The 24,704-nt window shown below is 34.8% G+C and overlaps 1 protein-coding gene across 1 annotated transcript; it reads right to left on the bottom strand.

Annotated features, from left to right (window-relative positions):
- Positions 1-418: 418 nt before the first annotated feature.
- LOC110711783 (CDPK-related kinase 7-like) lies at positions 419-7,115 on the bottom strand. Its single transcript, XM_021890205.1, has 11 exons — positions 5,720-7,115; positions 4,914-5,044; positions 4,366-4,407; positions 4,155-4,263; positions 3,667-3,745; positions 3,289-3,585; positions 3,054-3,169; positions 2,827-2,934; positions 2,482-2,544; positions 2,199-2,366; positions 419-1,088 (listed from the first exon to the last, which is right to left on the bottom strand). Exons 1-11 carry the CDS (start codon positions 6,197-6,199, stop codon positions 951-953), a joined length of 1,731 nt encoding a protein of 576 aa, XP_021745897.1. The 5' UTR covers positions 6,200-7,115; the 3' UTR covers positions 419-950.
- Between the last annotated feature and the right edge of the window lie 17,589 nt (positions 7,116-24,704).

Genomic DNA, 24,704 nt, shown 5'->3' with positions numbered 1-24,704 from the left:
AAGGAAAATCCCAATCCAAATTCAATAAAATAAATTTTGAATTTAAGTGTGAATCCAAACAAAGGTAGATTGAAAGGCATTACTGAACTTATTCCCATTTTAATCTTCTTTATTGCTATTCCAAGATGTCTCATTTTATTCTTCATGTTACTCTTGGCTTGTGAGTTGTAACATAATAAAATATACTTAGTCATCTTTTAGTTGTTAGGTTATACGTGACATAAGAGCCAATTCAACTGGGGAAAAAAATAAAGGATCAATCCAAATTGAAATCTATTGTGTATCTAAATCTAGTGGATGTACAAAACAAGAGTGGTTGAAACCAAACAATGCATAAATATATCATCAAATATCATAATATAAGAATAGAAATCAGCTTGATGTTGGTCACTGTTGAGGCGGCGACTAAATAAAGAGGAGGACAATTCATGATGAAGTTATGTATATCAGTATAAGCAAAATACAATAGCAAGTCTCGTTACATAATATGCCATGGATCATCTTCGGCTTATACGTCGGTCAGTCCATATTGCTACTGACGTGATCAGGCACAATTTTTTCCCCTAATTACTGAGAAAAACATATGCATAGAGTACACAGGATGTACCTAAAAAATAACAAAACCTTGATTTTCGCTTCCAGCAGTTCACTACTCTAAAAATCTAAATTTCCATCTGTACATTTCTCTACCTTTTAAGTTCCAGCACCAGCAAACACTATCCTAGACGAAACATTTATATGATTTTGAAGGAAGCAAAGAAAAGAAAAAGACTGAAATAATCCAGGAGCTTTCAGAGGCTCATTAGTTGTCAGATATAAGGGTTAACATTAATGTGCAGCCGAGCTTTCATGAATAGGAACCTTTCATCTTAAGAAAAGATGGTTTGCTGTGAGGAAATTTACCCGCTGAGTATTAAGAAACTCAGACTGTAGAAGTGTTCGTACACCAGTTATGCCTTCTGAAATGTGCGAGAAGAGACTCCATGTAGAAGTCTAACAAACCCGAGAAAACTAAGCTTTCCATCAGAATGTCTAATCCAATCTTGAAGAACCACGTGCACGGGTACTGATGGACTGAGTCCAAGCTCCTGTTGGAATAAATAACGACATTGAGAAAAACGTATGTGATATAAGCAAATAGTTCCTCTAAAATTCACGTCATAATTAGCTCAAAGTAAATACACTTCTATGAAGGGTTTTATGTTTCCAAACTAGTCTATTCTAGGGGTGTCCATAATTCGGATTAAAACCGAAATCCAATCCAATCCAAACCGAATTATCAATTCGGATCGAATTGAGATTTTTTTAAAATTCGGATTTTCGGATTGGATCGGATTGACCCTAATCGAATCCAAATAAAACCGAAAACCGAATTGTAAAATTAAACTCATATGAATATGTATTTCTTTGTTTTATGATTGGGCTTTTGAAGTTTAGCCCAAATACTTAGTACTACATAAATAAATTAGTGAGACTTTGTATAATGGACTTGATGTTAACTATTTATTTAAATCATGATTTTGAAGACTTGTATTAATATAAAAGCTTTATTTTTATAATCATATTAGGCCCTAAAAATTAATGTACTTTAATTTGGATTTTCGGATCGGATCCAAATAACCGAATTTTCATTCGGATTGGATTGGGAGTGAAATTCGGATCGGATCGAATTGGAAAATTGAAAACCGGATTATATTTCGGATTGGATCGGATTTGGCCTAAATCCAAACCGAAAACCGAACGAACACCCCTAGTCTATTCTGTATACTCTCCAGATAGTAAGCCGCACGCAGAACAGCATAAAACGGGAAAAGATTCTTATAAGGATACACAATAATGCTTTCAACTAACCAAATGACTTGAGTTATTCAGGATTATCGTTCAAGTGTTTTCTAAATATGATTGGTAAGCTTTATTCAAAATAAACTGTTATAAGTAGGAATATTTTCAAACTAAAAGTTTGTAACCTTTGTATCTACAGCTAGAAGCCATACAATCATCTGGGGAATGTAATACTAATATTTGTAGTTAATTTAACTATGCCAAGTAAATGATCATAAAAGTCGCATCAAGTCAGTGGAAAGGCAACTGCTATTCATGGATTAAAGCATAAAGAGAGACTATCATACTATTCTTAGCTAAAGCTGTTCCAAAAAGTTTCCCATGTAAATGAAAGAAACAGCAAAAAAATTACATACCGAGGCCAGTTCTTCAATCATTATTGGTCTGTTACCATCCTTTTCAAACAGCTCATAAGCACGTCGTGCATGTTGCTCCCAGGTTTCCATTGCTTCTAGTTGATGCACACTTATGGCTGCGGCGCAAAATTCTTCAAAATCCATCTTTCTGTACTGGATTGAGCTAACCTGCATAGCACATTAGCTACTTCACGTCATTTTATACTTCCAAGGCTAATCAATCAACGTCCAAAAAGAGAAGCGCACAATAAGTAAGATACAGATGAATGGAAAAGGCACAAACCAGGTTGACATATTCAATAACTCGGGAATCCTTCATAGCATCTGTAGCATTTCTCAATACAGCCTATAAAATTAACAGCAATGTGTTAGGAAGACTTTAGAGCAAGGAAGCTAAAAGTGTGTTTGGATGAGAGGATTTAAAGAGAATAAAATGGAGGGAGTAATGGGTCCATATTCTGTTATTTCGATATGAAATGGGAAAGAGAAGGAGGGGGAAGGATATGATTTTGATCCCCTTCTTAACAAAAACCAAACCCTTCCCTTCCCTTCCCTTTTAATCTATCCGCTCCCCCAACACTACTGATATACAGACACAACATAAAGTAATAGTTTATGTGAAACTTACTGTCTTAAAATTTTGCATTGATATGTAGCCATTTTTGCTTGGAGATAGCATCTGAAATTGTTCCTTCATATAAGCTAGTTGAGGCACAGTTAACGTCTTTGCAAGAGCCTGTCAACAGCAAGCACTGTTACTAGATTTACAACAAAAGGAGTCTTGAGGAAATTTGTTTCACAAGATCCATACTAAAGTTCCACTAACAAGAGGAAAAATCAAATGTATCAGCCTACCCCAAGAGCTGCTTTCCGCAAAGAAGATGAGCATATGTAAGCTCTTACAAGCCTGTACACTATCATATCCTGGGGGATCTTATCGTCCTGGTGATAGCCAGAAAGCCATGGATGACCTAGACAAAAATAAGCAGAAGTATTTTAGCAATAGAGTCGCTAGCAGTTAAGCCTAGAAAAGACAGAAACAGTACACAAAAATTTATCTCTAGACAACAATTTTTTTTTTAGAACTTACTTAGTGCCTGAGCAGCAGTTAATCGTTTTCGGTAATCCTTGTTCAATAATCTTTTGACAAAGTCGATTGCCTCTGGTGATAAGGAAGGCCAAGGGGCTTCATCAAAACTAGGGTCAGCCTTCAAGACAGCCCGGAAAATTCCAGATTCGGTACGAGACCAGAAGGGACGGCTTCCACATAGTAGAATATAAGCAATTACCCCAATGCTCCACATATCTGCCTCAGTCCCATAGGCTCTGTGGAGAACTTCAGGAGCTACATAATAAGCACTTCCTACGATATCATTTAATCTCTCATCTGCAAGAATATAGGCAAGCATTAAGGGCCTGTACACACTGCAAGAGAGATGTGCAATTGTGCATCAAGTAGTGGAGTTACCTGGCTTTACATAGTCAGACAATCCGAAGTCAATAGCCTTAAGAGCGGCATTCTCATCTTTGGATGTAAATAGAAAATTCTGCATGAAGGATCAAGGATCAGGGTGAAAGATAAATGTTAAATTAAATCACGAGAACAATTAAATCAAATTACCCGATAAACATGTACAGAAAAAGATATCCTTCGACAAAATTACTGAGGGTTGCAAATACTTCCACCATTACTCAAAATCTGTTCACTTAATTACTGTCCATAGTTCATTTCATTTGTCACTTAAATTGCCAACGCACTATTACTTGTTTGTTTGACTCCCAATGCAATAACTAATATATCTTTTGTCTCTGTGCATAACCTTAAAAGACAATTATTAAAGAATGGCAGGAACAGTAAATAGCAATCTGAAATCATTGAAGAGAGAGTAACCGCCTAGGAAAGCAAAAGAACACTGTTATTTAGTCATTCAAGGGCAAGAGCCATGAGTCAATTACCTCGGGCTTGAGGTCTCGGTGAACCACCCCTTGAAGATGACAGTAGGCAGTAACACTCAAAATCTGGACCATGACAGCCTTTGCGTCTTCTTCAGAGAATTTTCCACCTCTGATGATCATAAGCCAAAGTTAGCCAATTATACTTCTTATAATACACATATTAGACTAATAGTGAAGGTTCAAGGTTTAATGGCTTGTCAATAATCAATACCTCGAAAGTATGCGGTCCAACAATTCTCCACCTTGACACAGCCTACAAGATTCAACAAAGGACACAGTGAGCATAATTTTACACACAAAATATGTACAGTAGCATTCCTATGCATTAAGTATATCAGAGTTGATGGACAAGGACTTGAAAAAATTCTAGGAGAGGGGCCGATAAAGAGAATAATGCAAAGATAACCCATATCATTGGCATCAGACCCAGCAGCTTACACGTCCCACTTGGAGTAAAGACAGAATCCACAACTAAACACATCAATTATTCAAAGGACCATAGAAAGCAACATTATCTGATCAAGTAAAACAGAATCCAATTTTGTATCACATCATATCCTTGGGATTATACTAAACTATAGATGATTTTTCATTATTCGCCATGACTAGTTGATAGCACCACCATGCCCAACCATATCATTGGTAGTAAGAACGCAACCAAATTGAATTGTGTGTTTGTGTCTAAGAAAGAGTATAACATGACACGTTCTCGAATAGAGGTAGGAGAGTGTATGATATTGAGAGCTAAAATTAACTTACTCCATCACAACATATACATTGTCATCATCTTCATAAGACTCATAGAACTGCACCAGATTCTTATGGCCAGTAAGAGCTCGTAATATTTTGACTTCTCTTCTGACATCTTCGATTGCAATAGCTGTAGTCATCTGCCAAGAATTGGACAGGTAATAATCATCAGACCAAATAGACCACTTTACACAAGGCCATAAACAGTTTCACTCTCAAAAGACAAATTTTACTAATACCAATAAAAGGTAACTTAATCATGATATATGAGCTGTTAATGGTTGAATCAACTTAAGGCCCCATATCGTATTATAATTGTACCAATTAACAATAGTGGCGTATTCGTGCAATTGCTACAAAGCGCGAAATCATGATAGCAGGGCCCTTATCTCTCCTTTTACCCAAACTATCTTCAGTATAAATTCCATCAAGCAAGAAAATCTTAAGAAGAGCTACTGATCACACAAGAATTCAGAATCTTTTAAAATAACTATGCAAGTCATACAACACTAAAAATAAAGCAAAGGCATAAAAAGATGCCCATTAGATCATCAAACATCATCAGCATCCAACCATCCAACTACCACCAATATTTGACCAACCTAATTCAAAAGAACGGAACTAAATTTACATCAGTTAGCACCAAAGTGACCAAAATCAGAAGTCCAAAATACCGAGAATTAATGATTAACAAAAGCAATTAGATCAATTCCTAGCTCCACATCAACTTCATAATGGCACATAAACACACATATAGAATATAAAATGAAATAAGCAGCAAAAATGAATCAAAATTGGAAGATTAAGAATACAACCTTTGCTTTGGGAATGACTTTGACAGCAACATCTAGCCCCTTCAAGCTACCTTTCTTCCCTTTACCATAACAAGTATACCCAAAATGGCCCCTCCCAACCTCTTCACCAATCTCAAAATGATTAGCAAATTGTTTTGAAAACCCGAAATTTTTATCCAATCCAATGTCACACTCACTCCCTTCAGGAATTGAGGCCTCATTAGGCTTCACAGAACCATGTCTCCGAGCTAGCAAAGCCCGAATGTGCTTCGCCGGAGACGGCGGCGGAAAGGGGCGCTTAAAGAACCTAAGAGGGGTTGATGTTACACTAGAATTTGCTGGGGAGTTCTTAAAAGCACTTGGCAATGGACTTGGGCTGTAAAATGGGAATTTTGGGGTTTTCCCACTTCCACTATTTTGGGGTTGAATTTCTCCATTAATTTCTCCATTTTCATACTGGGTTTCTGGGATTTTAATGGGTTTTGCATGACATAATCCCATTGAAATTGAATCACCACTAACTCAAACCCCAGAAAAACAAGAAAAAAAGACCCAGATTTTTGCAGAAATCTACCCCCACAAAAATACAATTAACTCTTAAAGAAGATAAAGAGGAAACATTATTGAACAAATTATTAATCACTCTAACTTAGCCAATAAATCTGGGTACTAGAAAAAACTAAAACTGAAGGGAAAACCCAGAAATTCAAAAGGGGTTAAAAATCAAAAAAAAGGGCTGGGAATTTTTAACCAAGATCAAATTTTTAGCACAATTGAAGTGAAAACTACTCAATTGAGAATAAAAAGTAGAAACTTTATGATCAAACAAACAAATGCTAAACTAAGCAAAGAACAAAAGGAAGAATATGAGTGGAAAAGGAGAGAGAAAATTTGTGTTAAGCTGAGGAAGGAAGAGATATATACCAGAAAAATTTGAGCTTGGAAATTAGGAAAATAAAATAAATCAAATGAGTAAAAAAAAAAGGAAAAATTTAAGGAAAGATAACAAAAGTAGTGGGAGAGGTAAAGAGTAAAGATGCTTAACAGTAGCAGCAAGAAAAAGGAAATAAAAGTGGAGGGAAGACAAGCAAGAGATGAGAAACAGGAAAGGGGAAGAACATGGGAATCCTTTTTTTTTTTTTTTTTCTCCATTTAACTACTTTCTTGATTTTATTTTTTTCATTCTTTTTATTTTATTTTTTTGGGGGTGTGGGGTTGTGTATTCTATAATCTCATTGGTATTATTGTCTCGAAGTCATTGTTATCTCATTAAACCACTTATTTCATTGAAAGTTTAAGCTAAGTTCTCTTCACCTCATTTAAAATGTTAAAAATTGGTTTTTATGAAGCATGTTAATCTTTCTTAAATTTTTCTAATTTGATTTTATTTAACTTTATGGTCAAATCAATTCTAAATGTTTATCTTTAAAATAATATATTTGGTCTGATTTAATCGAATCTGATTCAAACAAGAACAAATTTTAAGGTGAAAATTGCAAAACCTTTGAAAAAATATTTACTAGGACATTACAGAAGTGAAATTAATACTAGACTATAGCGCTTGCAAAATCAATAAAACTACCTCGACAGTGATTAGCAATCATGTGAATGTTGAACCTGTTGCCAACTTTAAGATAGCCATAAAACATTGCATAATGTACTAAACAATTTTGACGTTATAAACTCCGTGTATATCATGATTTGTATAGGTTTTGAAACTATATATATTTGTTAACAAAAGAATTTAATTATGTACACAATATATTCAATTCTTTTCACCACAGGATTATTAAATATACACACAAATGCATATCGATAGATATTATAGTTATGATAATATTTGTTGTAGAGTAGGATGATATTTGTATATATTTTGTATCTTTATCGTACTGGATTTCCTAACGTGTTAGGACTAGTCTTGTAAAACTCTATATATATTGATCAATGGGTACACACTACAAATTGAGGAGTTTTTCCGAAATCTAACATGGTATCACATCTTTAGGTTTTTCGATCTAGCTTCCGCAAATTTTTATTGTTTTTAGTTCTTCCTTAACTTTTTCAAGTTTTCCCGAAATCTAACACATATATCAAAGCTATCAACTTGGAGATTTTCCGGAATTGTTCTTATTATTTTTTTCCCTAGGGTTCTATAAAATTGGAATGGAAATGGATTATTTGGAAATTTTAATTGAAAAATTAGAAATAATTAAAAAAAAAAAAAGATTAATTAAAAAAATAAAAATAAATAAATAAATAAATAAACAGGCACTTTATGGAGAGGGACAAAATAGAAAATAATAGAGGAGGTGGGGCTTGTATTTGGATTCTTCCAGGCTGTCTTTTTGTGGGTTGAGTATGTGTTCCATTTTTCATGTTGATGTATACAAATATATTTTTATATCCCTTATTTTTGCAGGAAAGTGAAGCTTAAAACTTGTCTTTGCCTTTGTGTTTGTGATTTTTGACTGGCTTTTATGCTCAGTAATTCAAGTTTTATTTGCTTCAACTCTTATGTATGTTTCCTGCAACAAGAAATAGAACTCTGCTTATGTATGTTTATAATTACAAGTATTATGTCTTTAAATAAACAAGCACTCAATTTGGTAAGCAATACTACTACTTATGGTTTATGAGTGCTTTTACGAGCAAAAGTAGAGTATAACAAGATCCAGTGGTCTTTAATTGTTTGAGAGTGATTTAGGTGTACGTGTACGTTGGCAGGCGTAAAAACCGCAAAGTAACAACTAAAAATAAGGAGAAAATATTTGGAAACCTTCTCGCATTATATCTTGTATTGAGATTCAATAACTCGTGTAACTTCCTTAATGGTGCTAAGCCTTTTAATGGTTAGATTTTCTCGTGTAACTTTTAAACTAAGTTAGATAATTGAAATTTAAATTTGGTTTTGCCAGTTTATTTTGAACCCTATTTGTTGGTTGTAACTAATAAAAGGTATGAAACGATGCTCCTCTTTCTCGAGTCATGCTTATCGTACTTCAATATTGTGTATGGACTTCAAATTCCATGCAGTATCCTTTAACCCCCAAAAAACCATCCTTTTGGACTAGAAAATAGTCAAAATACCCAATAATTCAAATACGAAGCATATGTTTGTAATCATATGAGTAGTCAAAGATTATTTAAATATAACCCCAATAAAAAGCTAAATTACAAACCAATCTTAAAATTTAATTATAGAAGATATTTATGTGCATTTTCTTAAAGATTTGCTGGTAGTATTTAGTTTTCAACAATAATGTAACGTTGCATTTGACATCAATACACAGATAGGTACGAGTATATAAGAATGAATCACATGCATAGCCCTATTTTTAAGTTTCTATTGATTCTTAACAATCATTAAGAGTTTATATTATGACTTGATGGATTGTTAGGTGGTCTTTCTACATAATTTAGATTCTTCCAACTACAAATGCATTTATTTATTTTTTTGGTTATTCAATTTGCATTTTATTATTAGCTTTCCTTGGTGATCATTATTGGTCAGTATGTAATTGGATAATGTCTACAACGTTATTGATTGCATGCCAATGTTATTTAGTGAAAAAATACGTAATAAGCAAGTAAGCAACTAATTATGTGATTAATCTTTGTTACAACGAGTTTCGGGATATATGTCCACACCTTATTTTCATTTATTTTGAGTATACATGGTTAAGAATAGTCTCTAATTAATAGCAAAGTAAAGTCCTTGTGTTACGTTACTTTGTTTCATTTCCTGTTTTTATTATTTTAGTCATATATATCAATGCATTAATGATCATCAATAATTCTACAGCAAATTTAGTTTATTGCACTCAACAAAATTTTCAAGATCAGTTATATCAAATCATCAATAATGCAATTTTATATCTCTTCTACTATGTGGATTGGAGTATGTAAAACAATGGTTGCACTTCTAATTATTTTATGTCATTTTAATTTGGCAAAAGCTAACAAACGTGTAAGGGGCGTTGGATAAAATAACTAAAAGTGGAAATATCATTAAAATGAACATTAATTACACAGATTATCGACGCATGATTTTGGCATGCATTCCCAAATTAATACTACTTTAGAAAATGTTTTAAATACTTAACTAGCGCTCCGAAGGCATTCATTAGCAAGATCCTTTTAATTTTAGCTATTAGCAAATGAGTAATGATTAATCCCCTGCCTTCTCCACACCTTGGGACTTGGGGCTTCTATACATGCACAATAAATAAATAAGTAAGTCATTTCCTTATTAAAAATTTTGTTCAACAAGAAAAAAATAAGGGAATTGAATGTTGGGTGACCAAAAGATTAGTGCATATCTTATGTTTTGGCTTTTACCCCATAAATAATATAAATACCACATTTGATTGCTAAACATCGCCTACATATTACCAACTAAAGCCCATAAATTTCCATTGAATTGACAATATTGCCCTTGACCAAAAAAAAAAAAGAAACACTCTCTCATCACCCAAAAAAAAAACTGTGCCACTTTCATTCTACGTTTTTAAAAAAAAAAATTCAAAGTCCGACAATGTCGAGGCGGCAAGGCAAGGAATTTGCGGCGGCGGAGGGAAGGAGGTCTCATCGTGAAAGGTAGGTTTTTTTCCGTTAAAAAAATAAAATAAAATAAAAAACCGTCGTGCAAAGGCGGGGCGCATGGGGAGGACGCCATGGCGGTGGTGGTGGCGCCAGAATCTGACGCCGGAACCACGGCCATGGCGTCTGGATCTGGCGCCGCCACCACCGGTGTGGCGTCCTAGCCAGGCGCCGCCACCACCGGAATGGCGTCCTAGCCAGGCGTCCCAGCCATGCGCCCCTGTTTTTTTTTTTTTTCGAAAATCAGTTTTTTTTTTTTGAAAATCAGTTTTTTTTTTTGTGAAAATCAGTTTTTTTTTTTGAAAATCGGAATTTTTTTTTGTTTTTTGTTTTTTCAAGTAATTTTTTTGGTATTTTGTTTTTTTATGGTTTTTTTTTTTTTAAATTAGTTTTTTTTTTTTATTTTGTTTATTTTTTTGAAAATCATAATTTTTTTATATTTTTGTTTTTTGTTTTATTCAGTAATTTTTTTTGAAATTAAAATTTTGTTTATGTTTTATGTTTTTTTAAGTTTTTTTCAATTTTGTTGTATTTTTTTTTATGTTTATACTTCCTTTACATTTCTCTGTATGTTTGTTTTGTACAAATTTTTTTTTATATTTGTTATTGCAATTTGTTAGTATGTTTTTTAGTTTAGTTGATATATTTTCGTTTAGGTTATTTTTTTTTTTCTTTTATGTTTATATAAATTTTGTATGTGTTGGTTTTTTTTTCTTTGTTTGTGTATATTTTATTCTGTAATTTATTTTAAGTGTTTTGTTAATTTCTTTTTCAGGTTAGTTTGCTAGTATTTTTTTAGTTCATTTGATTTGGTTTTTGGTAGTTATTTTTCTTATAATTTTTTTAATGTGTATACATTTTTTAATTTTTTGAAGGTGTCGCATTTTTGGTCATGGTGCGGGGAAGAATCTAGACCTTATTAGGTCTGGAAACTACTCGATGGAGAGCTCGGGGCCCATACATCTTAGATCCCGTGGTATTTCGGCCTCGACTCGTAGAGAACGGGTTCACCATCGGGATGAGGATGAAGATGATGATGATGAGGAGGAGGAGGAAAAGGACGCATATGAGGATGTGGACGATGGGAGTGGACCATATGATGATTACGGTCCATTCAGTCAGAGGCGAGATGACATGTACGAGACGCATAGGGTAGATGTGCGTAAGGGTAGGGATGGTAGGTTTGTGAGTAGATCTGGCATATCATCTGTGTCCACCGTGTCTGGGGCAAGCAGAAAACGGTCGAGGGCCGTTAATGATTCTTGGGTGGTTAAGGGTGCGCTGCCTGGGGGGCCTGTAGACGGGAGTGTGATTCCTAGCTTTCTAGGACACATAGCTACCCGTATCTGGGAGGACCAGGAGAGGGGTTTGGTGACGGGCATTTTGAAATGCCAAACCCGGGAAAAGACTTGTAGCGTTTTGAGCAGATGGGCTGAGGCTTGGCCGGTGGAGAGCGAGATGTTCGACCGACTGCAGGGCACTGGGGTGAATCACCTTCCTGCCACCATGCACGATAAGATTGATTGGACGCTGATCACGGCTTTCGTTGAGCGATGGCAGCCGGATACGAACTCTTTCCACCTTCCATTCGGTGAGATGACGATCATGTTGCATGATGTCGAGGCCATTCTTGGGATTCGCGCAGAAGGTAAACACCTTTCTGTTGTGACTGATGCGGATCAGGCAGATTTGCTGGCGGAGCTGTTGGCGGTGGACAGGGCTGCGCTGTACACCGGGGCGCTTGGTGTTTGGGACCACGGCGGTGTGAAGATCGCATCCGTCTTGCAGCGTTGTTTGCACCCCGGTGCACGTAGGAAGCACGATGCACAGCTGGCTGCTTATGTTTTTCTTCTCCTCGGGTGTACCTTGTTTCTGGATAAGAGCGGAAACAAGCTCAGGCCACGCGACATAGTTGATGCGTGTGAGCCCGACATTGTTGGTCAGTTTTCATGGGGGTCGCCTACGTTGGCGTATCTGTATCGCCAACTAGGATTTTCGAGTCGGGCTGACGCGGCAGGTATCACTGGATGTCTGACTTTATTGCAGACCTGGATATACGAGTATTTTCCTGCATTTCGACCACACAGTGACCCGATTCCTATTGGTGATGGGATGCCCCGTGCCTGTGCATGGAGTCCGCGGTTGGAGAAGAAGTCTGTTGACCGCCTCCGATCGATACGGTTATCGCTTGACAGGATGTCCCCCTTAGAGGTAAAGTGTATAAATTATTTCAAAATTTATACTGTAATGCATTTATTATATGAATCTTACTAATTTGAAACATTTTGTGCAGGTGAACTGGATGCCTTTCGGCCAGAACCCTAGTAATAGGGTACCCAGGACCCTCTACACGGGACTCATACAGTATCGTGAGATCGTGGAGGCGTACATGCCCCAGCGCTGTCTTCGCCAGCTTGGGTTCGTTCAACCTCCTCCACCGGCATGGCCGAGTAAGGCGGTCCGATCTGCATCGTCGAAGGAGTACGTCGTCCAATGGCCGGATAGCATGATTGCCACGTGGGAGAAGTTCCCGATGGTTGCCCGCTTATGGACTGCAGAGCTGCAGAGGCCGCCTACTGGGGTGCCTCCCATGTGTGACCAGCACTACATGGAATGGTACAACCGGTATTCGCACCCGAGGTTGATTAGAGACCTCGACCATGGCGACGACGCCGATGATCATGATATGCCACCGCCAACTGCCGTAGATGCGGTATGTCTGAACAAAAATTTATTGTTGCGTTTTTTTTAAAGTTTTATATATCGTTATTCAATTTCATGTTTTATTTTTTCTTGTGTGTAGTGGATGGGAAAGATAATGCAAGGCGTACAAAAACTCTCCCTGGAGAAGGACAGCATGAGTGCAGCAGGGAGAGTTGTTGTTGATGAGTTGGAACAGACCCTCGCGCATTGGGAGTCGGCGGCAAAGAGGGATTACTGATGTTATTGGCATTTTGTTTGTTGAACATTTTTTACATTATCAAATTAGTTTGTGAAATAGGACTTTATCTTTGTAGTTTGCAGAATTTAATACAATCGTTTTAGTTTCTAACATTTAAAATTATCGTTTTACTTTCTAACATTTGCAATTATCGTTTTAGTTTTTAACATTTAAAATTATCGTTTTAGTCATGATCATTTGAAATTATCGTGTTAAGTTCTAACATTTGAAATTATCGTTTTAGTTTTTAACATTTGAAATTATCGTTGATGTTTATAACATTTGAATTTATCGTTTTAGTTTTTAACATTTGAAATTATTGTTTTAGTTTTTAACATTTGAAATTATCGTTTTAGTTTCTAACATTTGAAATTATCGTTTTAGTTTCTAACATTTGAAATTATCGTTTTAGGTTCTAACATTTGAAATTATCGTTTTAGTTTTTAACATTTGAAAGTATGCATGCAAGATATAAATGTAATCAACAGTACAATACGAGGATAATAAGCAATGCAAAAATAAGGTTACACAGAAATAGTGTACAAAAGAAAAACTAAAAAGCTGCTAGGGTGTTCCATTGATGGATCCGGTCATGATACAGCGCATCCCAACCCTCTACGCTTGCTGTGCGAATGTCGTACCACCGAGGTATGATCGGTGGGATAGGAAAATCGGATGACAGGTCCAGTCGGATGAAATGTTTGTATGACGACCCAAGAAATGCAATAGCTAACTCTCTGACCGGTGTAGTGACGGTCTCACGCGATGACCAAGGGAGAACCGTTGTACAAGGATAATAAGCTCGACTATGCAATCCCAGCTCGAAATGCATTACTGCGCACTTGTAAATGTTTGCAACGGCAAAGAGATCTAGTGGCGCGTCGAAATAGTGATTTAGACCGCAAGGTCCTCCTCCCCACCGGATACGCCGCAGAGCACTATCCAAACCGTCCTGGTACACATGACGATAAACATCTCGGTTAGAGGCAATTTCACTGTACATCAACTGACGCACTAAACCGTAGTTGTCTTCGCCCATCTGAAACACATCAGCCACGACCCGGAATCCGCAGTTACCATCTCCAACTACGTCATTCAAGCCGTCCAAGTATGACATGATGATGTTAGGTATCCTATCCTTGTATGGAAACTGGTCAATATCAAATCTTCCTGTTGAACATATCATTAAACACATTAAACAAGTCAGCAGTAAACTCAAAACCATTATAAAACGTAAATTAAAGTAAGCTATTGTACCAGTGCCGGGCATATTCACAGACGAAGAAGACTGGCTACGACTGGATGACGATGTACGACCACGACCACGAATGTACTCAAACGCACTCATGTTCCGCCGTTGATGACCTCTAGGTCGTTCGACCCCTTCAGGTTCCTCGTGATCTAAGCAGGACGTGTTGAACATGTCATGCAATACGTGAGTAGCATCACGAATAATGGAAGGATGACTAGAGGATACTCGGTCGTACATCGAACGAAACTGCTCCAACTCCTCCTGTTCGCGGTCGACCGTCTGCGTATCTGCATGCTCACCAATAACGAGCGTCCGCCAGAATGGATGAACCTGATCAACGTGTAACGACGTCCTATCTTGGGTAATTACGCGGTGAATGGTAAATGCGCAAGGTAATCCATGAGTTACTGATATAGCACATCCACACCGAACATCAACTTCATCCACCAACTCCCTCATCCTGTTGTGCTCGGCCGGAATCAACCCCAAGCAGTAGTGTGACACACCCCCATGTAGAATCTTAAATATGAAATGGCTATACATCGTACCATGTCGCCGCCTAGAGTCCTCTAGAGAGTTCCTGATGCCGTTCTTCTGAGTTTCAATTGCCTTGTTTATTCTCTCGAACAGTGTATCCAAAGCAGCGGTGGAAGAATCAGTCCAGTCCTTCGTAGCTCTATGAGCACTCTCAACTCTGCATGTTGTAGTGTTTCCAAAATGAAGTACTTGGTTTGTCCAATATTTGACAAACTTTTCCCTGTGAGGTACCCACTGCTGCATCACATAGTTTATCAGTGCCGGACACCATTGGTACGAATCCCTGAAGTTAGCCAAGGCTCGATCGTACTCTGCCTCCGTGGTAGCTTGCAGGATCTTCCGCCACTTACCATTTACCAATCTCTCTGCACTTTCCAAATTCTTGTTGAAGAGGTTGTAGGCTTTCACTTTCACACAGTTGTTGATGTTCCATGTGCATAATAAGTGCTTCGATTCTCGAAACAGCTCTGCTATGGGGGCAAAGAGACCTCCCTCACAATCACTGACGATGGCTGATGGCTGAACATTAGGGCCGATGTAGTTTCTCAGCTTCTCCAAGACCCAATGATAACTCGCGGCCGTCTCATCCTTGATGACTGCATGGCCAATCAGAAAGTTCTGGTTCGTTGGAGTCATCCAATCATCTCAACCAGTGGGAACCTATACTTGTTTGTCTTGTACGTTAAATCGATCAAAATCACAGATGGCCAAGACTTGATCATATAAGCACAATCAGGATGCACAAGGAATAGATGAGTCACCTCCGCTGTATCTTCATCAGAATCATACCAAAACAGGTAACCACGTGCTTGTGCCTGGTGTAGAAGCTGATGTATAGGGTTCCTTCCCTCTGACCGTTCAAACCTCAGTTGCTGTCTGACATTGTAGATGTGTCTTCGGTTTGGTTGGTCTTCAGGAAATTTCTCTAGCACATATGCTAATATTTTAGCAGGCTTCACTTGAGCATCACTCATTTCTTTGACAACCAGTTTTGCAGCAGGACTTAAGCCGCTCAACTGTCGATGACCCACTTCATATACTATCATCTCATGGTTGTGATACCCCCATTTGAAGTAACCCTTCACTTCCCAACCTTCACGACTCTCTAGTTGCTGAACCTTTACTCTGAACTCACACCCACAACCTTTCCGCTTTGTATCAAACCGAGTGGCTGTACTGAAATCTCTTTCTTCTCTTTTGCGATAACGGTCGCATCTCAAAATGCGATCCATTCTACCATCCCGTTGAGATTTATGACTTGTTACTACCAAGCAAAAACCAGAAGTAATTGCAACCTGTTTAGCCCAATCAATCGCTTGTTGAGCATCTTCGAAGGGACCATCATGTACAAATATCCCACTGTAATCATTTCCGTCTCCACCATAATCCTGTATCAATTAGATATTATATTTAAATACATATAATTATGTAAAGCGTAAATTAACACAAAATTTAAAACATAATTATGTATAACAGTATTCATACACATACAAAATTAAAACATAATCATTTATAAAAGTATTCATACACATACAAAATTAAAACATAATTATGTGTAAAAGTATTCATACACAAACAAAATTAAAACATAATTAATTTTTTTGTACATTATTAACACAAATCTAATTTCCACATACAAAATTATAAAACAAATTTATTAGCAAATATGTAAAACATTATTTCAAGTTATAATTTTTTTTTTTACAATTTAAATTTCTCAAATTTATTAAAAAAAAACAAAAAAATTAAAAATCTAATTTCCACATACAAAATTATAAAATAAATTTATTAACAAATATTTAAAACATAATTACAAATAAAACATTTTTTTTTTTAAGAATTTCAATTTATCAAATTTATTAACAAAAAAAAGGCAGTGGCGCCTGGCTGGACCACCACCACCATGGCAGTGGCGCCTGGCCAGGACGCCAGAACCGTGGGAGTGGCGCCTAGCCTGGAAGCCACCACCACGGTTCCGGCGTCCTGGCCAGGCGCCACCACCACGGTTCCGGCGTCCTGGCCAGGCGCCACCACCACGGTTTCGGCGTCCTGGCCAGGCGCCACCGCCATGGCACCGGCGTCCTGGCCATGCGCCCAGACCATGACGATGGTGGTCCATGCTCACGCCTCCGACGATGTTTTACCTCATTTTGCTGCGACGACGACGGCTCTTCGGCGTCCCTCGGCTCTCCGGTCTCCCGCGCGGACCCAGTACGGCTCCACATTTTTCAATGTCAGAATTTTTCGTTTTTTGGTAAGATTTCACAAATGGGCAAAAGTGTCAAACCAAGTGTCTTTTTCAATTCGATTTTTCGATGTCAGAATTTTTCGTTTCTGGTAAGATTTCACATATGGCCAAAACTGTCAAACCAAGTGTCTTTTTTAATTTGATTTTTCGATGTCATAATTTTTCGTTTTGGGTAAGAATTCACAAATGGGCAAAAGTGTCAAACCAAATATATTTTGCGGGCTTTATGTAGTAATTTGTGGGCGATGTTTAACAAATCCCTTTTTTTTATCCATTTATCAAATGTAGTTTTTTTTTTTTAATTATTAATAACCAAACTTCCAAGGTTTTAATTAATCATCACCTATCATATGTATAATTGGAAACTAATGTTTGGTCTAAGCAACGTGTTAGGTTACTACTTTGGATATATGTAGTGTTTAACTATACAAGTGAAATCTGACTTTATTATTACTCCGTATCATCATCATTATTATTATTATTTGGAAATGGTTTTGGTTTTTACCATGGCTAATTATGACTTTGCAAGTATTATATGTTAACACTTAATTAAATATTACCCATTTCACCCAAAAAAAAAAGAAAAAAATTACTATGTACTAAGGATTAAATTAAACTAATTAACTTTTCGTAAAAAAAAAAAGTAATTAAACTAATTAACTAATAACACTTCTTTTATCACAATGGTTTGGGGATTTGTAAACATGCTTTATGTACATGGCATCGATTCACCTAACCTAATACTCTAATAGTGACTGAAACTTTGTCTACATGATTATATATACGTACGTTATCACACCTAGTTGAAATGTTACATTAGGCTTAGCTAGTATCTCAAAATGTTTAAACAAATTAAGTTTGAAATGGCTTGCTCCTTCGGTTGTGTTTGTTTATTTGGGGCCAAACATGTGAACCAAAACAAGAAAAGCATGCTTAAAGACAGAAAGAGACCTTGTAGTACTTCGTAATATAGACTTTTAATGAGTATTATATATTTCCTCCGTTCTTTTTTACTTGACCCGCTTTGACTTTTACACTATTCACCACCCCTTCCTTTAACTGTCTTTTGTGAATAATATGTAAGAAAAAACATTTCATGTGGGATTTTTTTGAATTTGTCTCAATAAGCACTATCATAATATACTACCTCTGTTAATTATCATGTGCAACAAAGGAATATTTTATGTCTCACAAATAATACCCTTTGTTGTACATAATAATTAACGGTGGTAGTATAACATTTATAATTTTTACTTATGTAGTATTAATATTAAATTTATTGATCGTTAAAGTTTTACATTGACAAGCGTGATAAAAGAACGAAATAAGTCAAGTAAAAAAGAATAGAGAAAGTATATAAAATAAAATTGGCAAATATACGAGTATATCGTACTCATCCCCTTCTATTATTTACTTAATTAGTTCGTCCCAATTAAATTGACATTAGAGATGGCAATCCACTCCGGATCCGACCCTACTCCCCCCTGATCCGGGGAAAAAAAATCTGCTCCAAGTCCGAGAAAAATGTAATCCGAGTCCGACTTCGTTAAAATAATCCAACTCCGAGTCAGAGGAGGGTCGGAGTCGGATCCTACAAAAAAAATCCGACTCTGACAAATGTCCGATTTCGACAGATTATCCGACTCCGACTTCGATGGATCGTGAATTTGGGTGTGGGTCGTGGTGGCAGTGGGTGTGGGTTGATAAGGCCCAAATAGTCCAATTTCTCAAAGTATATTGAATAACCGAAAAAAAACTCGAAGTCGGGTCAGATCAGAGTCGGAGTCTCGGAGACGGATGTCGGAGTTAGATTTAGCCTCCGACATACTGTAGGATCGGAGTCGGATTTAGCATAATCCGCTCCAAATCCGACCCGGTGCCATCCCTAATTAACATGCTTTATATTCCACAGTGTACTTGTTTGACATCATTTTTCGTTTTCAGTTTTGTATTTATTTGAAAACAAAAAATCAAATTTAGGAAATAAGAAAAAGGTATTTTCACTATTCTTTTGTCAGTTTTCAAAATTATCATGATTTTAATAAGATTGACTAATTTTTGATTCATTATATGACATATATCATATGATTTTGAAAAACAAAAAAAGAAAACCACATCGATGCCAAACGAACCCTATATTATCACCTCTCTATTTGTACTACAAATAATTATAAGGTCTCACTTACGCTGTCATTGTTCAATTGAAAAATTTATTGACTAGCTCTTATTAGTTATCACATCTATTTTTCTGTGTAAATATTCATAAGTTACATATTAGATAAGCTAATGGCGACACATCTCTTAAAACTATGCAAACCTTCCTACGACATTCAAATTGGGACTGGGGATTATGTACGAGTATAGTATAAACATTATAATGTGAGATCTTAATTCTTTTATTTCGATTTCAATGCTATGAATTTTTTGCTAAACATTGTGACTAAAAATATATTATTTGCTATATAATTATTATGAAGAAAGAACCTTAGCTTGAAGTTGTGGAACCTCATTTGTTGGTCCAACAATTATCACAAGTATCAAGTATACATGGTATATTAGGGTATGTTAACAAGTCTCAATTTATTTCTGAAAAATGCCAGAAAGTTTAACAATGACTTCTCATTATTAATATATTCCTCTTTTTTTTAATTTTATGTTTTGGGTGGAGCTTTGTCCAAAAAGAAATAAAGCTAAAAAAACAAATAATTCTGATTCTTTGATACCCATCGTTCCTCCACTCGATTGATGCACAAAGGAATAAAGTTAATATAAACCAAAAGGTATCCCAAATGAAGAAAAAAGGTCTGACGTATGATATAATGTTTGATATAAAATAATACGGAGTAATAATAAGATATGTTATAAATGAATGATAATACTAGACCTAATTTAAAGACAAATTTAAGATAATATTAATCTCAAATTTCAAAATACTTACATTTGCTTTTTTCACAATGTTTATCAATAAAGTATAATGCATATTTTTTACGATTAATATATTTGATTACGTACCAATAATATAACAAAACAATGTATTTTAAAAATACCTATTATGACAAATCAAATGAAACAAAAACTTGCGTATTATTTTGAAGTTTGTACAATAATATTCGATCAACATTAGATTATGTCATTGTCTTCTAGTAAATAGACGTGGGATAGATAATGAGAAAAGGATCGATAGTGATGTGTTAGTGAAAAAATTGCTTAATGTTAGGATAAAAAATTCCACTTCGGAGTAAAATTTAATCAGTAAATTACTTAAAGCGTACAATAACAATAAGGTTGAGTGTTTGGAACTCTTTCTAATTCAATTAGCCCAACACACTTATTGTGATTCAACACCTAAACACAAATTAATCAACATTTATATACTCAATTATTATCATTATTAATCAATAACTATATATTAAAAGACACGCCATCAATGACACGTATCATCTCCTGGTGTGTCCTTAGTATTTTATTTTATTTTTTTTGAAAAAAAATCAATTATAGTATAAAATAATAAAATAATCTTATACAAAAATAATTTTTTATATATGTTAATAACAGAGATAATTACTTGAAATAAATAAGATTTGATATACCTTTCCACAAAAACATTTATGACTATAATAAAAAATATTAACATGATTTGAGACATATTTTGATTTACTTCAAGAAAGTATTCATATTTATTCCCTAATAAAAAATAGTTATTTATTTATTGATTAGAATTCACATCAAAGTAATGTGCATATTTTTTAATATTTTAAAGATTTTTTTTAACTTTTTAACATGAAAAGTTGACAGTAATTTTTAAAAATTACCGTGTATGGCACGGGAGCTAAACTAGTTTATTTATAAACCACTTTCATATGTTTATAGTTTTATTTTAAGCAAGGTATATTAGAGGGTACTAAAAAAGGGTGGGTACAAATTTTATAATATGACTACAAATGAAATTTAAGAAAATAAAAATTATGGAAAATGAGCATGAAAGAACATGGGGTACAGATGTTTCCAAGACAATGCTAAGTATATCTTGACAAAAAGGACATTATCGACTATTTGGTGGTCAAAATGTTGGTTAAGACCCTAAATTGATTTTTTTAATTATTAAAATGGGGAGAATCCTATGGTAATGAAAGCCCCAATCACGATGCATGGCCAGTTCATTCTTTTTTGACAATTTTTTCCAGTCTTTTTTATTTTATTATATTGATTTAGTTTTTTTTTTTTAATACTTCTGTTCTTTTAAGTGTCTTAGGCCTTGTTTAGTATGGATTCATTAGTTGGTAACTGATTAATATAACTAGTTGATTTGACTAACTGGTTCTAAATAGCTTATTGTGTATAAGTGTTTGATAAATAGTTGTTGATTGTTAGCTATTTTAGTATATTAATAGCCAAAAACCTAATTGTTCAATAAGTTAATTTTAGAAAGCTTTTATAATGAGTTTTTTCCTAAAAGATTTTCTAAGCCCAAAAATCTCTTTTAATATGCTATTTACCAAACAGTCAAACACCAAAATTAGCTTTTTAAACTGGTCAAACATCTAATAGGGTTTAATAAGCTCAAAACTTTATAATAAACTCTTACCAAACAAGACCTTAATTTGATTGTAACATATGCCTACGCAGAATTTAAATCTTCGACCAATAATAATAATTGCCAATTATACATTGCGCTGATTCTTACTTCAAACTCTATGTTTGGTAAATTGCTTTTAGTGGCTTTTTGGTTAGTTTTTGATTTTTGGCTTTTTTTATGTGGTCAAACAAAAAAAAAAAAAAGTGTTTGGTAATTGGCTTTTCATTTAACGAAAAAGCTGATTTTTAAGCCAAAATGAAAAAGCTGCTATGAGTAGCTTTTTGGTTTGTTGGCCCCCAAATTATCTAATAAACAACCAACAACCACCAACTAATTTTACCAAATATTTTTATAAACAGGTAGCTTAAACCGCCAATTTCAAAAGCCATTATAAATAGTTAAACATTCCAACTAAACAAACAAGTCAAGTGAACCAACCAACCACCAACAGTCAACAACTATTTGCCTAACAAGTTTTATAAAGCACGAAAATTGACCAAAATGATGTATGTGAATATTACAAAGTGTAATCGGGTCAAGTGAAAAAAGAAAATAAGTAAGTGGGAGTATGATTTTCTGCCTTGAGCCCTTGGCTTTTGTCAGTTTTGTGAGTTCCCACATTATACAAAATCCTACCATCTACGCAAAATTGCCTAACATTATGCACACTTTTTCACGTCTAAAAGCTGCTCTTTGTCATAACCCACATATACCTATAACTCTAAAAGGTTAATCTTTGGAATAATGGTGTGATTAGAGCAAGATAAGATTATTTAGTGGGTGTACGCTAATTTTAGTAGGTAATTTATCGGTATTTGGGGATAATAATTCCAGATTTATGATCTAATAATTTTGTTTGTATTTGATTTAATGCAACTATTTATACACAACAAATAATCTTACCTCATAAATCATCATGTGATCATAATTGGTTGATAAAGCTGTAGGCTGCTGTACAAAAACCAAGTTTTCATCAATCAAAATCTACCAACATTAAGTTATTTGCTTGAGAATTAAGGTTCCTAATTGGTTGGCGGCTCAGACTCCTTCCAACTCTTTGACAGGGGTTCCATTCTCACTCTAAACAATTGCGATCATCAATCTCGTCTCTACTTGTAAGGGAATTCTCCTTAACAAATAAGCCAAAAAAATTTAAGTTATTTGTACTCTTTAATACTCCCTCCGTCCCTTTTTTTTTTTTTTTCGCCCCATTGCAATTTTATGGATCAAACTTATAAAACTTTGACCATAAATTCTCGATAATTTATAAGTGATAATATATCCATGTGGGGTCTTGTTAGAATCATCTTATTGTATATTTTATTAATATCAAACTTTTATAATTTTTATGCGTATAGAAATTAAGATATATACGTTTGAACACGCGTCTTGAAAACCGTGAAAAGTTAAATGGGGCAAAAAATAAAGAACAGAGGGAGTACTTTGTAATAACTTACTTCAACCGTAAGTATCATTGTTTAAAACTCATGTTTATGGATTGAAATTGATATTTACCGAGAATTTACGAGCCAAAACTAGTTAATATTATCCACCCTTTTACGATAATTTCGAAAATATGAAATGCTTAAAGCCATATATAGATGACTAGATGAATTGGTAGTGTGACAAAGCCCTTTTTTCTCCCTTTCTTACGTTTTCCTTGGTTGTATATTGTATTGTTAAGGCCTATTGTTAGGTAAACCACTAGTAGTGGCCTGTTTAAGCTTAATTAATTAATCAAGGCATAATAGGCAAAAGGACCATGATTTTGGGGTCATAAACCACGGCCATTATCAAAATATATTTTCCTTTAGCTCTAGACCAGTCTACCTTGAGACATGATTTATTTTATATTAAAATATTATACTTTAATTATCCTTCAAAAAGAAGTACAAGTATTATACTTCAATTATAAAAAGGGAAAAGAAAACAATGTTGGCCAATTATTCTTGGCAACATTGATCTTCTGACTCCTATTACTGCCATAGGAATTAAGGTTAATTATACCTATAGGGATTAGAGATTCTCTAGTTAAAGTCCCTTTAATTATTCATCTCCAAAATTAGTTAGTAATTCCTTCGTTTGTTAACCCTTTCACCACTTGGACTTTATTATTTAATCACACACTCTTTTAAAGTAGTTTTAATCATGTTTTGTGATTTTTACCATTTCATCGTTCTTTTTTTTTTCATGTTCTTGTTTGGAATATTGTGCATTATTGTTGCTAGAATATATAATCTTATTTCTTGGGTTAATCATCAATTTAAGATTTTGGTTAACCTGGTTCTTTAATATGATATCATGAACCAACGTGACAAAAAGTCTTTTTTAAGTGAAATATTCAGCACTGGATATGGTAGGGTCCGCCATGCTGCATTTACATTTCAAACCCAATGGACTATTGTATGAGGGGGTGTGCTGGAATATATAACCACTAGTCTTTTATGCATGCAATATGTGCGTGGATTTTCTTAATACATGATTTATTCTTAAACTGACTAGTGAATTAGTCTTTGTGAAAACACCTTAACTAAGGGGTGAATATGATAAATTAAAAAATTATTATCGAAATGAGTTTATTTAACTGAAATTTGAGGTATGAACATCATCAATACTAATATAAAAATAGTATAAAAACCATTAATATATTGACTGACCATAATTTAATTTAATAATTTTTGAATAAATTTTAAGTCTTTCTTTCTCTTTCATTTGCTTTTGAATTTAATTTGAAATGATTTTGATTTTATAAATTAACTGATTTTATTGAAAATTTATTTTTGGTTATAATTTAAGTAATTGATCGATATCGTTGGTTTTTTTTTTTTTTTCCTGTAATTTAAAATATCAATG

The sequence above is a fragment of the Chenopodium quinoa genome, unplaced genomic scaffold (genome assembly GCF_001683475.1).
Source record: "Chenopodium quinoa cultivar QQ74 unplaced genomic scaffold, ASM168347v1, whole genome shotgun sequence".
Lineage (NCBI taxonomy): Eukaryota > Viridiplantae > Streptophyta > Magnoliopsida > Caryophyllales > Amaranthaceae > Chenopodium > Chenopodium quinoa.
This window is presented reverse-complemented; position numbering and strand designations above follow the sequence as displayed.